This window comes from Micropterus salmoides, unplaced genomic scaffold (assembly GCF_014851395.1).
Source record: "Micropterus salmoides isolate LMB-PRFRI ecotype aquatic unplaced genomic scaffold, ASM1485139v1 Ms_hic_scaffold_2, whole genome shotgun sequence".
Classification (NCBI taxonomy): Eukaryota; Metazoa; Chordata; class Actinopteri; order Centrarchiformes; family Centrarchidae; genus Micropterus; species Micropterus salmoides.
Genome location: NW_024041150.1, coordinates 9944854 through 9959522, shown reverse-complemented (window position 1 = coordinate 9959522; position 14669 = coordinate 9944854). Strand labels below are relative to the sequence as shown.

The following is a 14669-nucleotide window of genomic DNA, read 5'->3' as shown; positions in this document are numbered from 1 at the left end:
GCAATCTTCCTTCTCTCCTGGACCTGTACACCTCGAGGACTCTGAAGCGAGCAGGAAAGATTGCAGCTGACTCCGGACACAAACTGTTTCAGACTCTTCCGACACTCCCCCCTTGCAAATGATAGAAATGTTTCATCTCGTGTCAGGCACAGACCTGGCACGTTGCACATATTTGTTGTTGATTGTTGATCTTTGTTGTTGTACATTTTTATGTTGTAAGTTTATATATTTATATTTACACAATATTCTCTTCCGTTCCGTTACTTCTGCACGGCACAGACCCAGAATAATGCACATGTATATATCTGCAACATTGTTCCTCCATGCCATATTTATTTATTTCTACATTTATTTATGTTGACTGTATGTTTGTCTACGTGTAGCACCTTATCACCACAGCAAATTCCTCGTATGTTTAAAACACTACTTGGCAATAAAGCTCCTTCTGATTCTGATTTGATTTAGATTTTTCTTCTGATAAATGTAATCTATTGACATACATGCTATTTGAAAGCATTCTTACTTTACAGCATTTTTCCACACCTGCCTAAAACCTTTGCACAGTACTGTGAGATCTCCCTCAGTGCCCTGAGATAACTTCTGTTATGATTTGGCTCTATATAAATATCGATGAAGTGAACTGTAGGTTCCAAATAGGGATAATTCTTTTTTTATCACAACTTTGGTCTTAGTTCTGTACTTTGCCTATAATTTCAATGTTATGACAAAACTGTACTCTCTAAAGTAGTGGACGTTAACAACAGACAATTTGGGTACTTAAAATGTTTCTTGACCTGTCAGGTCCCAGATTTCAGTAACTTGGGAACAAAGTTACTATTACAACTTTAAAAATGGACAAAATTGTGAAACTAAGACTCCAGAAGTAATAAATTGGAATTAACCTTTCTAGGTAACCTCTCAGTACATTCACAGTTCATACACAGTTTGGCTGCCATTTAGTTAAACGTATGCTAATTTGATAAACAAATCACACTGAACTGTTTTTATCCATCTTTTAAAAGATGCCAAAACACAATATTTACTACATGTGTGTAAATAAATGTGTGGGCAATATGGATGAAATTCACTATTACATATTGCATGTACATTATTAGTGTAGTAATTTTATATCCCATATCAACCATATATCAATATAGAGGTGCATCTTAGAAAATAAGAACATTGTGAAAACGTTCTCTCCTCCCCATGATTTAAGTCAAAAAGTAAAACTTTCGTTCCTAGTGTCCAGCCCCTCCAGAGCCAGAGACGATGTCAGAAGTGTCTCACCTGGGCTAAGGAGAAAAGAAAAAAAGCCAGTTTTGACTTTGCAGAAGGTCTAGATTTTGTCATTATACATTATTCTAATATTTTGAAAATCTAGAATATATGAAAGTTTTACTTTTGGGCATAAATTAAGGGAAAAACATTTTCACAATATTCAAGGTTTGTTTTTTTTTAAAAATCAAGGTAATTATATTAATTATAATTAATAATTAAATGGAACGGTAATTAAAGGAACAATCCTGTAAATTAAACAATGCCATAAAATAGTCCTGGGGTCTCATTTATAAACGGTGTGTACGTACAAAACAGGGCTGGAAATGTGCGTACGCCACTTCCCAAGCAAAGGCTGTGATCTATAAAAAACAAACTTGATGGGAAAATATGCAGTGCTGTAAGTAAACTCTGAACTATGCGTACGCACAAAGAGGAGAAATGAGAAACGGCGACTCACATGGCAGAAGGATGAAACGGTTTGAAATGAAAGGCCTACTATTGTGTAAAATAAATCGTAATATTACCTCTGAGTATTATAGGCTTAAAGCCTTTCTGAATAAACAAACACATGTTTGATTGACTTTCCCTGAAGTGCACAAAAAACCCCACATAATTTAAGACCATTTGCAGTGCATAAAAAGAAACACATTTAGGATGATAAACACAAACGGAGATATCTGTTTCTGCAAAAGAACGCCTTAAATATGTTATACAGTTTAATACGGAATCGTATTAATACTTGCATGCTGTGCAATTTATTCTAATAAACAGGAGCAAAATGAACAGGAGGACAAATTACATTTAAATTGATGCCGTTTTCAAAGTGTCAGTTGAGTAAATAGGAGAGCATAGTTTCATATTGCCTACATGTTCGTTGCCTTTTCGAGCCAAACGCTATGCGCCAGCGCGGGAATGTGATGCACTGCTTATAAAAACACATTATGGAAATATAACACTATTTTGTGTCATTTACAACAAGTCATATTTATCATCATCAGCATCAGCAGCCTCATTAAGTGAGTGGAGTGTTTGTGTAGCCAAATAAATGTTCAAACACAAGCGGGATGCATTTAGTTTAATCTCTTTTCAAACGTGGGAATCCAAATTAGACCTGGGTCATCCTGTCTTGCGTGTGTGTTCTCCTCCAGCCAGTGAGGGGTGGAGCTCCGGTGCCCCCTTTCCTCTGGTGCACAAGCGTTGCGTGAAAGTGCGTTTTTTACCCACCAAACAACATGCTTCAGCTTCACCAAAAGGAACATCAGTGTCTTACTGAGTTAAACTTCATTATGTCAGATTTTGCTTCTTTTTCTTTCTGCAGTCAGTACGTATTAATATTAATGACTGTCATTTCACTGACCATTTATAGGCAACTATGGGCGTTGAGCTCGCTCACATGCGCCACATTTCAAGTAGATTGTGATTTATAAAGGAACTTGCTTACAACTGTGCGTACGCACGGTTTTATAAGTCTGAATATTTTTTGGCGTACGCCATTTTTGGCTTTTGGGGGCACGTAAACTTTTAGTTTCTACGCACAGTTTTATAAATGAGACCCCTGCTCACTGATGAGCAACATTGCCCCCAAGAGTCTAATATAGCCAGAGATCAATGGAATAGTTACTGCAATATCAACAGAACAATTAACAGATTTATAGGTATATAAATAGGTAGATTTATAGGTAACTCCCTTTGTTTGTATGCAGGTGTTTCTGACCTTGGCTTTGACTGTGTTGACTGGCAGCTTGTCCAAAGAGACAGTGAGACAGAAGATAACCTGGTCGTCCAACACCAGAGCAGACTGCAGGAGGATAAGCAGAGATGTCTGTGAAGATTCTCAGTCATTAGTCAACTGAGTGGCAGGGAGTCCCAGCTATTTAACCTCTGTGGGGTCTGAAGATTCTCAGTCTCAGTAGAGAACTGTGAAGTCCTGGTGAACTCCAGGCCCAAGAAGGTTAAGGCAGTGCTGGAAAATAATGGTGGCCACACAAAATATTGACTCTTCAGGCCCAATTTGGACATTTTCACTTAGCGGTGTACTTACTTTTGTTGCCAACAGTTTAGACATTAATGGCTGTTGGATGTGTTATTTTGAGGGGACAGCAAATTTACATTGTTACAAGCTGTACACTCACTACTTTACATTGTAGCAAAGTGTCATTTCTTCAGAGTTGTCACATGAAAAAATATAATCAGATATTTACAAGAATGTACTCACTTTTGTGAGATACTGTATAATAGTTTTTAAAAACAGTATTCAATTTTAAAATTTCAATAAATGAATGATGTTTGCTACATAAATGAGTAATTCTGGTAAATAATTGTGATCTCAGTATTGATCAAAATAATTGTAATTATGATTATGAACAGCCCTACATGAACATTTAATTTAATTAATGAAATACGACTTTTGTTATGTGAAACTACACCTCTGCCTTTTTTTCTGTACAGTTTAACCCTTCATTCAATAAAGTTTTTTTCATTGTTAACTCTTGTTAAAAATATGACATGGTTTAAAAATTTGGTGAAGAGTGCTTTATGACTTGTTTATGACGCGAAACTCAAAGTTTAGGACTTGGGACTGCAGCACAACAGGAACACGTGAAGCAAAATCATCCCGGAGCGCTTTGTCAAGACAGCAACAAGACAGCACCTCACCTTGTTTCCTTTTTGTCCCCACACAAGCAAGGTACATTAGGATGATCAACATGAGGAGTTTTTTTGTTTCTGTTAGTAGTAGAAATCAAAATGTATTTTTTTAAATGTTTCCTTCTCACCCCCGTGTAAAAAGTAATTTCTGCACATTTCTGTCATGGTAACGTAATGTACGTCATCTAACGTCTGGCTATTTTATATTTCCTGCTTATTTAACACCATGTATGAGTGAGAAAACAGCTTAAAGTAACCTTACAGACTGTTGTTAGTCTGTGCCTGTTGTTATAATCTGTAAATCAATTCAGTTATTGTCTTTGCCCCACACTGATGCAGAAACACATAAGCCAGTGATTATCTCACTGCATATTACTCAGTGATGAAAAAAATCCATGTCAGAAACAAGTTTTAAGTACTTAAGGTCTGTTATTATTATCATAACACAGCAGTGACGTGGAAATTAGAGAATTTTAAAATATGCCTATATTCTAATGAGCTTTTTGTCTCTTTTCAGGATGATTGAATAAAATATTGAATTATTAATGAGCGTAATTTCTGATATTATTTATTTTGGATAAATGTATTATTATTAAAATTGTTGTATTAATTGAGAAATTAAAAAACCCTTTAGAATAATCCTAAATAAATTATAGTTTAATCGAAAACAAACATTTTTTAAATTTATCTAAATTGTGCCTGGAGGACTATCTTAGTTTTGCAAAACTGAATATATTCTCCTTGTTAATAACCATGTTGACTTGTTTTGCCAAGTACACAAACCATACTACATTGAACACCTACAATCCTCTGAACTTTAACCAAGAAATATGACTGTTCAGACAGTACATGCCAAAGCCAATCACCTCTCTCCATACAACACAGAAGAAAGACTGCTCTATATTTGGTGCACCACCGCTGCAGAATGAATGAGCGCAGCTTCTAAAATTTTACACGATCATTAATATCAACGTGCAAACTTTATTTTTACTCGCACAGTGTGCGACGCGGTCACACTAAATGCTCAGCTAGCTTCCTCTTCTCATTCTTCAAAGGACGCGACAAGTGCTGTTATAAGAGCAGGAAGTTGAGTCTTTAAAGGCAGTGTAGTGTGTGCGTGTGTGTGAGTGAGAGAGTGTGTGTGTGTAAGCGAATTTGAGAGAGCGAGAAGCAGAAAGTGATGCTGAATGCGAGCATAGCAGAGGAAAAGACTAGCAGTAAGTTGATGAGACAGACAGTAAATGTACAGTGTAGGTCACAGTGTGTCCGTTAATAAAAGTCTGTCCGCTGTTTCCCTAACTGCTGGAAAGTCAAGGCTGTATAACATGACCCTGTGCTTCAGACTCCAGTCTGGAAGCTGAGCAGGAGTAGACGGGGCGGAGTCACAGTGGGGGAATATTAACAGGAGCCCTAGGCAGGAAGCCCCACAGACAGGCAAGACAGCAGCGGAGATCCTAAGGATATATGATCTCCAGGTGAATTTAAGATTAACTAGCCATGGCCACAGTGTTGATCATATAATGTGCAGTCTTTCAGATTGGGACAGCTCTACTATAATTGTAAAATTTGATCATGTCTTCACATTTATTGTTTTGTGATGACTAGGATGATAGAGCATCTACTTTCATTGTCGTTCCCCATTTCTTGCCAAAACCGGGTCGCAGAGTGCTGTTGCTGGTAAGCAGAGTAGAAGTCATAGGTAGAAGCACAAAAAGGACAAAATAACAACAAGCCAACAATGCGCTCAGCTCCTGAAATGTGTCTGAGACGCTTCTAGTGTAATCGATAATCGTGATTATCACTTTGGCTGTAATCGTGCAGCCCCATCCCCAGGTCAATCCATGTTGATGAAATAGTCAATGACAAGCTCAGTACTTCCAGGACAGTTGTCATTCACTTTTTGGAAGCTGCAAATACCAGCAAAGGTGAAGGATGAATTAGGCTGTGATGTGCCAATTATCCTGACAGACAGCCAAGGAAATGAAATAGTGGACTCAGAGGGTACATGAAGTTGTATGATCAGAAAGTTGCTTCTAATTTGAATTTTCTAATTAATGTTAAGTGTTGTTTTAATACAAAAGTGAAGTAAATATTTTCTGACTCCTAAGGTTCCTATTACTAGAAACAGAACTCCTGAAAAATCTCATCAGTATATGTTATTTGCTTTAAGATTATTTGTTCCATTACTTTTGCTCACCTAAGAATGCTGTGGTCTAATACAAACAGTGATATGTCCAAAGTTGCTTAACACATCTAGATGTGAATACCAGGAAATGAGAGCTGAAATTCTGAACTCTTGTCTCATACTCATCTTAAATCCAAATGTCTTCAGTGAACAACAAAAACAAAAAGGAATTTGCCTTACCGTTCCAATACTGTTGGAAACGTAGTGACAAAATGCGCTCTGTAGCACTGTTTGTCCTTTTTGGGCTACTGTAGAAACATGGTGGTGCTACATGGTGATAACCATGTAAGGGGACCCGCGGTTACTTAGATAGAAATGGCTCATTCTAAAGTAATAAAAACACAATGGTTTATTATGTAAGGTCTTTATTCACCACTGAAAACATAGTTATGGATCTTATATTGCGTCTCTGTCACTAGAACCTCAGACATTTTACACTGGAACTTTAATTACTCTAATTACCTTATTTATTTATTTATTGGGGACGATAGAAAATGTGTTTGGGACAAATATTCTGTAGGACGCCTCTAGGACGAAAGGTGTGGAGGACTGATCCTGAGAAATTCAGAAATAAATACAGAAATAAATAAATGCTCAATAAATAACTAAGCATCTGTTTAAATGCACTTCAAATAAAGTAAATAAATAAATGTAAACAGTAATTAAATTATACAAGGAGACATAAATGTATATATCTATTTTAATTAGATTCTTTATTTATTCACCTTTGTAATAATTACCTTATTTGTTTATTGTCCGTTATAATCTTCAACTTTATTTATTAATTACATCTTTTTTAAATGTATTTATTTATGTGTGTGTTAATATTTTTGTCTGTTTTATTCTTCCGTTGCATTTTCTACCCTATTTATTTCCCTAATGGTATTTATTTCTGCCTGTCCGTTTTACATTTCTCTATGCATTTCTGCCTCATTATGCAAATGAGGAGGGGCTGTGTCTCAAGGGGTCATCTTCTCCCCTATTGGTGGACCAGTCAGATGGGAAAGCTCTTGGACTACTCTACCTGCACACATCTACAAGCTTGCTCCTCACAAAGTCAAATGGCTTCCATCAGTGCTCTGACGTGTTTAGAAACTCTATTTGAAGACAATACTACCAGCAATGTCTTCCTTCTCTTTTCACGTAGAAGCTCCGACAGACAGTGCTTTCAGTTTGCTGCATGCATGGACACAGAACTGCGGTATAGGGAGAAGCACACGGTCAGCTGGCTGCAGCTAAATCTGGAGTGCACTCGTATTCAATTCTGTATGGTAAATTCAGTTTTAACGGAGCAGAGCGAGTTGACAGGCAGAGTTAGAGACTTTTTCTGTCCGTTTCTCTCTTTACAAAGACGCATGCTGCAGTCTGAGAGTCTTATCTGAAGAGAGGCAATGAAGTCTCAGTAGTAAGCGATGCGAGCACCACATACAACATAATGTATCAAATTACACAACGGATATACAGTATTTTACAGTATGAAAATAAGATTAATTGGATTATATTCACAAGAAGTATAAAACATTTTACATGTATCTATTAAAAGTAAAATAACACAAATGTCAGGGTACTTAGATTTAAGTACTGCAGTTGTACATTGAAGCACCTTCCTACCTTTCTGATAGGAAGTCTTCTTGAGATGGTATAAAACATTTCTCCTTAAATTCTAATTTGAGTTGCGGACAACTATGACCCCATGAATATTTCACTGCCCAAGTCAGCTATAACACATGTCTTGTTCATTAGACTACATGCTGTACAGTATTTGACTACAGATTTTGTCCCAGGATTTCTTATGCATTTCTTCTTCTTCGTTGCATGATTTAGAATAATAAGGTGAGAAATGAGTCTGTTCTGAGTTCATCCTGCACTGCAGCAGCTAATAAAGTCCATTTAATCCCAAAAACGCTTTTCTTTTAGGCAGGCTGGAGCAGAAAACAACTCACCTTTCTCAAGTTGTACAGTAATGTCACATATGTATGAAGGTGGATCAAACAAGCTAATCTTAAATGTCAAAGTAGAGAGGAGCCTAGTAGGCCTATTTATTTTCATTCATTACACAATATGAATAAACTATTGTAGTGAACAACAGTGTGGATTTGTGCATTTTATATTAAATAATTTAGAGAATCAACTCCTCTTTTCTCTCCCAGAGAGAAGGAGGGGGGTTTGATTATCAACCCTCTACAGACGGCTCAAGAGACCCCAAAAGAAGGGGGTGGAAAGGTTGCTTTCCCTAAGTGCTATTCCTGAGCAGTTGATCGTAAAACTGCCACAATTGGCAACAGCCAAGATAACTCTCTGGGTGCCTGAATTGTTAAAATGACAAAGAAACTAACCAGAGATTACAAACAGCCTATCAGAGCTCTTCTTAAAGAAAGGGGCAGGAAACCCTAAACTGCCCCACACATGTAACCATGGCAGCTGACCTTGCTCTGTGTTTAATTACCTCTCATCAAAGGGATACTCCACCTCACACCCAGGTGTGACAAAATCAAGGGCACCAAGGTAGGCCCTGAACTTTATGTAAACAAAGACTGCAGTCTCCAAAGACTCAAAACATTACCTGTTTAATTAAATAATCTTTTAGTTACTTGATTACATTTGCCTCTATTTGAGTAGTTATGTTACCATGTTGTTGCTATCTGTTGTTGATATTATTGCTGAAAAGAATCTATATAAGTTACTTTTGCACTCCTTCATTTTATGTGAAACCAATGCTTGTTCACAATACTTTCTCACACAATTCCTTTAGAAATGATGATAAAGAAATGTCATACTATACTCTATTAATTGCCAGAATTTAAGGCTAAATAACTACATTTTCCAGCTCCTGAGAAGATTGTTTTGGGATTAATCTAAGCTGTTGTCATGTAACCTGAGCTCCCCCAAATGGACGAAATAAGTATTACATGCCATCATTCTAAAATGCTAACCTTTTAAGCTCTAATTACAGACAATTTCCTGTTACCAAATGATTAAACTTAGAACGGTACAACCGTTTGACCATTGAGGTTTGATTGTGGAAAATATTTGATTAGAATACCCGCAAATAGATTTTCTTTTCCTTTTTATAGACATATTAAAATTTTAGAAAGACAGTCCCTCAGGAAAACGGAAACGGCCCGCCCTGCGGAAACCGATGGACTGCCCTCTGGAGAACCACGCCCCAGACAACAAAAGAGCGACACACGACGTTGTTCACTCTCTTCCTCTTCGCTCTGCTCTCTGGACGCTTCCCTCAAAACGGCGCTTCAGCAGGCGCCCGGCGTGCTCTCCCGGCAACGCCCTAAGAATTCGACCAGCGCAACGAAGTCTTTGTTTCGCTTGAAGCTACACACGCGAAGTGCCGCGACATCGATTTGTCCCTCAGTTCCAGCAACTTTACTTGTTTTATTTTCTTTCTTTTGTTTTGTTAAAAGTTATCAGTCCGTTAAGTTACACTGGTCTAATTCAGGAACGACCAAGTTCCCTTTTAAGCTTTTTCGTCGAGCTAACTTCACCGAGGTCAGACCCATTCACGTGGTCTCACCAGCGGCAACGAAGGACACCTGAAAAACAGCCAAATTGCCATACGGAGGACGGTCAACCCCTGAGGGTTTTTCTTCAATCAGACACGGAGGATCCCTAGCAAAAAGCCAGGATCGGGCAGCTAGCATGCAGGACCCGTGCAACAGGCCAAAGCAGGCTGTCGACAAGCAGTAAGACCAAAACCAAGCATTCTGTGGTCAGGGATGTCCCATAGTGTTAATATTGTCTTTTTAACTCCTAAACTCATAGCTTACTTTCATTAGTTTTCCTCTGCCGTATGAGTCAAATGCTTCCCACAATCGAACCTCCATTCTCATTGTTTAGCCATTGTTTATTTCCCTGATGTATTTAACCACCTTTTTATATCACCTTAGTTAGTTAATAAATTCACTGTAACCAAGGAATTCTGTGTGTTGCCTATTTCTAAGTCCCTGCCAAGAGAATTGACCCTTTAGATATGAGACTGACTGATTGATTTAAGATAATTGAGCGATTATTAACTAACTGATCACTGGTGAATAATTGCATAATTATTAAAAGCTACCTAGAAGTCCGGAGACTCTAGGTTAATAATTCCGGTGGTGCCCCTTTGCGAAACAAGAGCTTTTTATGGATTGATATTTTCTGAATATTAAAATTCATAATTGGGTATTAATTCTCATATATTTATTCAAATTCATATGTAGTTAGGACATGCTACACTATGCAGACAGTTGTAAAAAATCTTGAATGATCTCCACTTGTTATAGTTACACAGTATTAGGGGTGTGGGCTGTATTAAAAGTATCCACTGTTCTCCCATGCTCTAACACACAGTGACGAATATACCTTTGCTGGTATTTGTTCAACCGTTGCAGCTTTCAAAAAGTGAATGACAACTGTCCTGGAAGTACTGAGCTTGTCATTGACTATTTCATCAACATGGATTGACCTGGGGATGGGGCTGCACGATTACGGCCAAAGTGATAATCACGATTATCGATTACACTAGAAGCGTCTCAGACACATTTCATGAGCTGAGCACATTGTTGGCTTGTTGTTATTTTGTCTTTTTGTTCTTCTACCTATGACTTCTACTCTGCTTACCAGCAACAGCACTCTGCGACCCGGTTTTGGCAAGAAATGGGGAAATTTACCTATGAGCATTTATTTATTTCTGTATTTATTTCTGAATTTGACCACATGAAAAAGAAGGAAGACATGGCTGGTAGTATTGTCTTCACATAAGAGTTTCTAAACACCTTTCTAAGCACACTGAAAGAAGCCATCTGACTGTGTGAGGAATAAGCTTGAATCTAATAAAAATAGATATATACATTTATGTCTCCTGTATAATTTAATTACTGCTTACATTTATTTATTTACTTTATTTTTTGTGTGCATTTAATCAGATGCTTATTTGTTGAGCATTTATTTATTTCTGTATTTATTTCTGAATTTGTCAGGATCAGTCCTCCATAGAAAGGGACTGTGTAGACCTGTGTTTATTTATTACGCTTAGCAAATGACAAACTGAAACGACCGAGCGCTGACTACAACGGAGGCCATCTACTAACACTGTTATTACAGTCACGCCAGACTCACACAGGAGGCCGGCTGTTCACCTGTTCCCGCGGTAGGCTCCAGATCTATCGGTCCTCTCAATCACAAACGGCTTGCTGACCTCTCAATCGCGCTGTGTAGGCTAGCGTTAAGCGCCACACATCAATCTTCCAATAACGTCGACTAGCGGCGACAATCATCTCCACCCAGTTGATGAAACTCAGCATACGTTGTGATCGTAAAGTAACCCGCGCACGCTGAGACGCTGCCAGCAGACTCGCTGGTAGAGTTTTGCATTATAAACATCTAAAACCTGAAGCACAATCCGGCCCTGTTTGGGACTGTGAGCTGCACTTTATCGGAGCTGCAGAAGTTAACATGAGGATTTGCGCAGAGATGTCTGCCTGATTGGCAGTGATGGTTTCAGTTTCTACCTCTGATGATGTGCAGCGCACTGGGTCTCATTCAGTACAGTCTGAAGGGGAGCACAGCAGAGTATAGGTCTGGTAGAATTTTAAAAAAGATTATGAATTCTGATTAAATAATGATGTTAGTCTCATAATATAACGATTTTCTTCTGGACATGTCAGAGAACACAGATATGTGAGATTCTGAATGTGCAGAAAGTTTTGAACATGAGCAGAAAAGCTGCTGAAACAAAGAGTTTATGACTGAACTGAAATTAAATAATTTATCATCGAGGTAAAAAGGTGCCCCAACAGATAACTTTTCAGTTTTGTTTATAAATCTTTTTGTTTGAATTAAGCAAAAGGAATATTATTTATTGAATCAATTTATAATAATTTATTATGTCACTAACAACTATAGAGGATAATAAAGTAAAGAAACAACATTTTGTTTTTGGGACGCTATACGTTAACAAATTGTTTTTCAGGACAGTTCCCGGACGGAGGTCAAAAAAAATTAGTCTGGAGCCCTGTGCTGTACTCATTACGGGACTTTAGCTGTGAAGATGACTGAGAAACAGCCACAGAGGGAAAGGTCTGAGGAATTGTGAAACAAGTTATATGACAAGGCGAGGGGAAGACCTGTGTTAACATCTGTGAGGGGTTTCAATGCTGGATAAATCTATGAGATTTGAAAGCAATGAAAACCGATGCTGAGGTTGCTCCGTTTCTGCTGGACAGGTGAGTAGGCTAACGTTAGCTTTGCTGTTCCACATACATGACAGGTTCAGTATGTCTGTCTGTTTTCATGTTTGTGATGATCCCAGCTGGCTAGCTTCGTTAGCTTTGCCGCAGCGGTCTGTGTGTGTGTGTCGTAGAGGATTAATAGAAGAAGCGTGTGTGTGAACGGGTGTCCCGGTGATTAGAGAGAAACGGGTCAACAATAAGGCATGTTCAGCAGTAAACGTACAGTAGAAGTTACAATGGCCGGTGGATAAAGACTGCAGCTTCTCAGGACTAAAGAGGAGCTCCCCTGGGTGTTGCTGCCAACTGTTGAATAAAGAGTGAAGGAAGTTAGCACTGACTTCGACCCTGGAGATAAACAGTCGCTCCTGTGCTTCCCAACTCTTATCTCAGTCACTGTATTTTTGTAAAAACTATTTCAAATAACTCGCTAGTTTTTTACTCTGTTGTGTTTTCGATGCTGCGTTTGTGTGCTTACATGTCATTTGTTTGATGATGTTTGTTCACTAATTATAACTATTGAAGTTACTCTTGATCTAATCCTACCAATTAATAAACTAGACTCTGTGCCTTGGATTTAGGCTTAGAAAAGTATTTTGCTTCAATACATATTTAGGTGACAGGCTTGTTGTCACGCCTACATTACTGCTAAAACATGATTATAGTTTGCTGTTGGTTTGTAAAAGATGGCCCTCTGCAGCCAGACTGTCCACGTTTGTTGTTGGTCATCTGCTGACAACACCGGCCCTTTCTGTGAACGCACTCATGGCTGACTCAAACACTCAAACAAAACTAAAGCAGAAGAATAAAGACACAGTGAGTGTAGAAAGGAAGTGGTTTCTTGTCAGCTCATTAATGTGAAGGTTACTTCCTATTTCCGGCAGGTAGGCCAGTTATGAGTGGTGATGACAGAGTTTAAAGGTTAGAGACATGTGATCTTAAAAGTCATTCAATACATTTAAAAGTACTTGTTTTACATTTAATACAGACCGTTTTGGATACAGTGAAGAGCAAAGGGACATGTGGGGAAACGCGGCCACCAGAAACCCCTTACAAAATATTTTTAAGTTACTCAATTACTCGTACTTTCTCCTTCTTACCTTCTCCGGTTCCCTCCCATACTGTCGTCCCTCACTGGCCGAGCTGTGCATAAGAAGTGGGCTGCACGGTCTGAAAACCCGGTTACTGTCCGGTGTTGTTCCCCGGTTCTCTGCGGTTTCAGACTCCACTCCTGGCTCCTCTTCTCCGCCGTCCTCGCTGAAGCTGCTCTGGAGGTCTGGCTGGTATTCACCGACACTGGGTCTCAGCTGCTGACTCTCGGCGACGCACACACTCGCCAGAGCAGACAGAGAACCCACCAGGTCCCTCCAAGGCGAAACACCGGAGCCGTCATCCCTGCCCGCCGCGTTCCGGCGCAGGACCAGCAGGAACTGGACGGTCTCCCCGAAGTAAACGTGGTTTCGCCGCGGAAGAGTAGTGTACTCCGCCGGATCTGACAGACTCGATAATGGAGCAGTAGGAAAATACATAAAATACTCGCATTGTGATTCCATCCCTTCAAGCATAAAGAAACTAATATTAGTAGCTCTGAACTATCTGCTGTAGTGCACCGGTCTTTACTGGTACGATAAAAAAAGTCCGTGTCAAAAGACAAGCTAACTAAAACAGCCAACTAACGTTACTTGTATTATCGGAAACAGCATAGTTAAAGTCATGTTCTAACGATGGATATCCATCCTCACAACTTCACGTCCTTTCATTAGCACTAAACAACGCTTGGAACAACCGGACTCGATAGTTTTCTTCCTAGCATGACGAAGGCATAACCCGCCCTACTCTGCCTCTGATTGGCTTACCTTGATATCCTTACCCAAACCCAACCAATCTCACTCCTCTTGCCTAAACTGTTTTTTAAATCATCTTTCTTGCAAAAAGGGGGTTACAATTCAGATGCGACTTAAAGAGATACATAAAAGTAGGTCTATACAAACATATAAAACACAGACAAGATGATATAAAGCCCTATGGAGGACTGATTCTGACAAATTCAGAAATAAACACAGAAATAAATAAATGCTCAATAAATAAATAAGCATCTGATTAAATGCACAAAAAAATTAAGTAAATAAATAATTGTAAGCAGTAATTAAATTATACAAGGAGACATAAATGTATATATCTATTTTAATTAGATTCTTTATTTATTAACCTTTTTAATAATTACCTTAATTATTTATTGTCCGTTATAATCTTCAATTGTATTTATTAATTACTTTCTTTAATTAAAATAGATATATACATTTGTCTCCTTGTATAATTTAATTACTGCTTACATTTAT

The 14669-nt window shown here is 38.4% G+C and overlaps 1 protein-coding gene across 3 annotated transcripts in view; it reads right to left on the bottom strand.

The window, feature by feature from the left end:
• Positions 1-14140, bottom strand: part of trappc14 (trafficking protein particle complex 14) — a 57507-nt gene extending 43367 nt beyond the window's left edge. Inside the window, exons 1-2 of one of the 3 annotated variants that reach the window (XM_038732367.1) lie at positions 13431-14139; positions 2993-3076 (exon numbers count right to left, since the gene is read on the bottom strand). In XM_038732367.1, coding sequence (XP_038588295.1) covers positions 2993-3076; positions 13431-13895 — 549 coding nt within the window. In that variant the 5' untranslated portion in view covers positions 13896-14139. Of the gene's footprint in view, positions 1-2992; positions 3077-13430 lie in introns of all 3 variants that reach the window. The other 2 variants (XM_038732368.1, XM_038732369.1) reach the window with 2 other exon arrangements.
• Between the last annotated feature and the right edge of the window lie 529 nt (positions 14141-14669).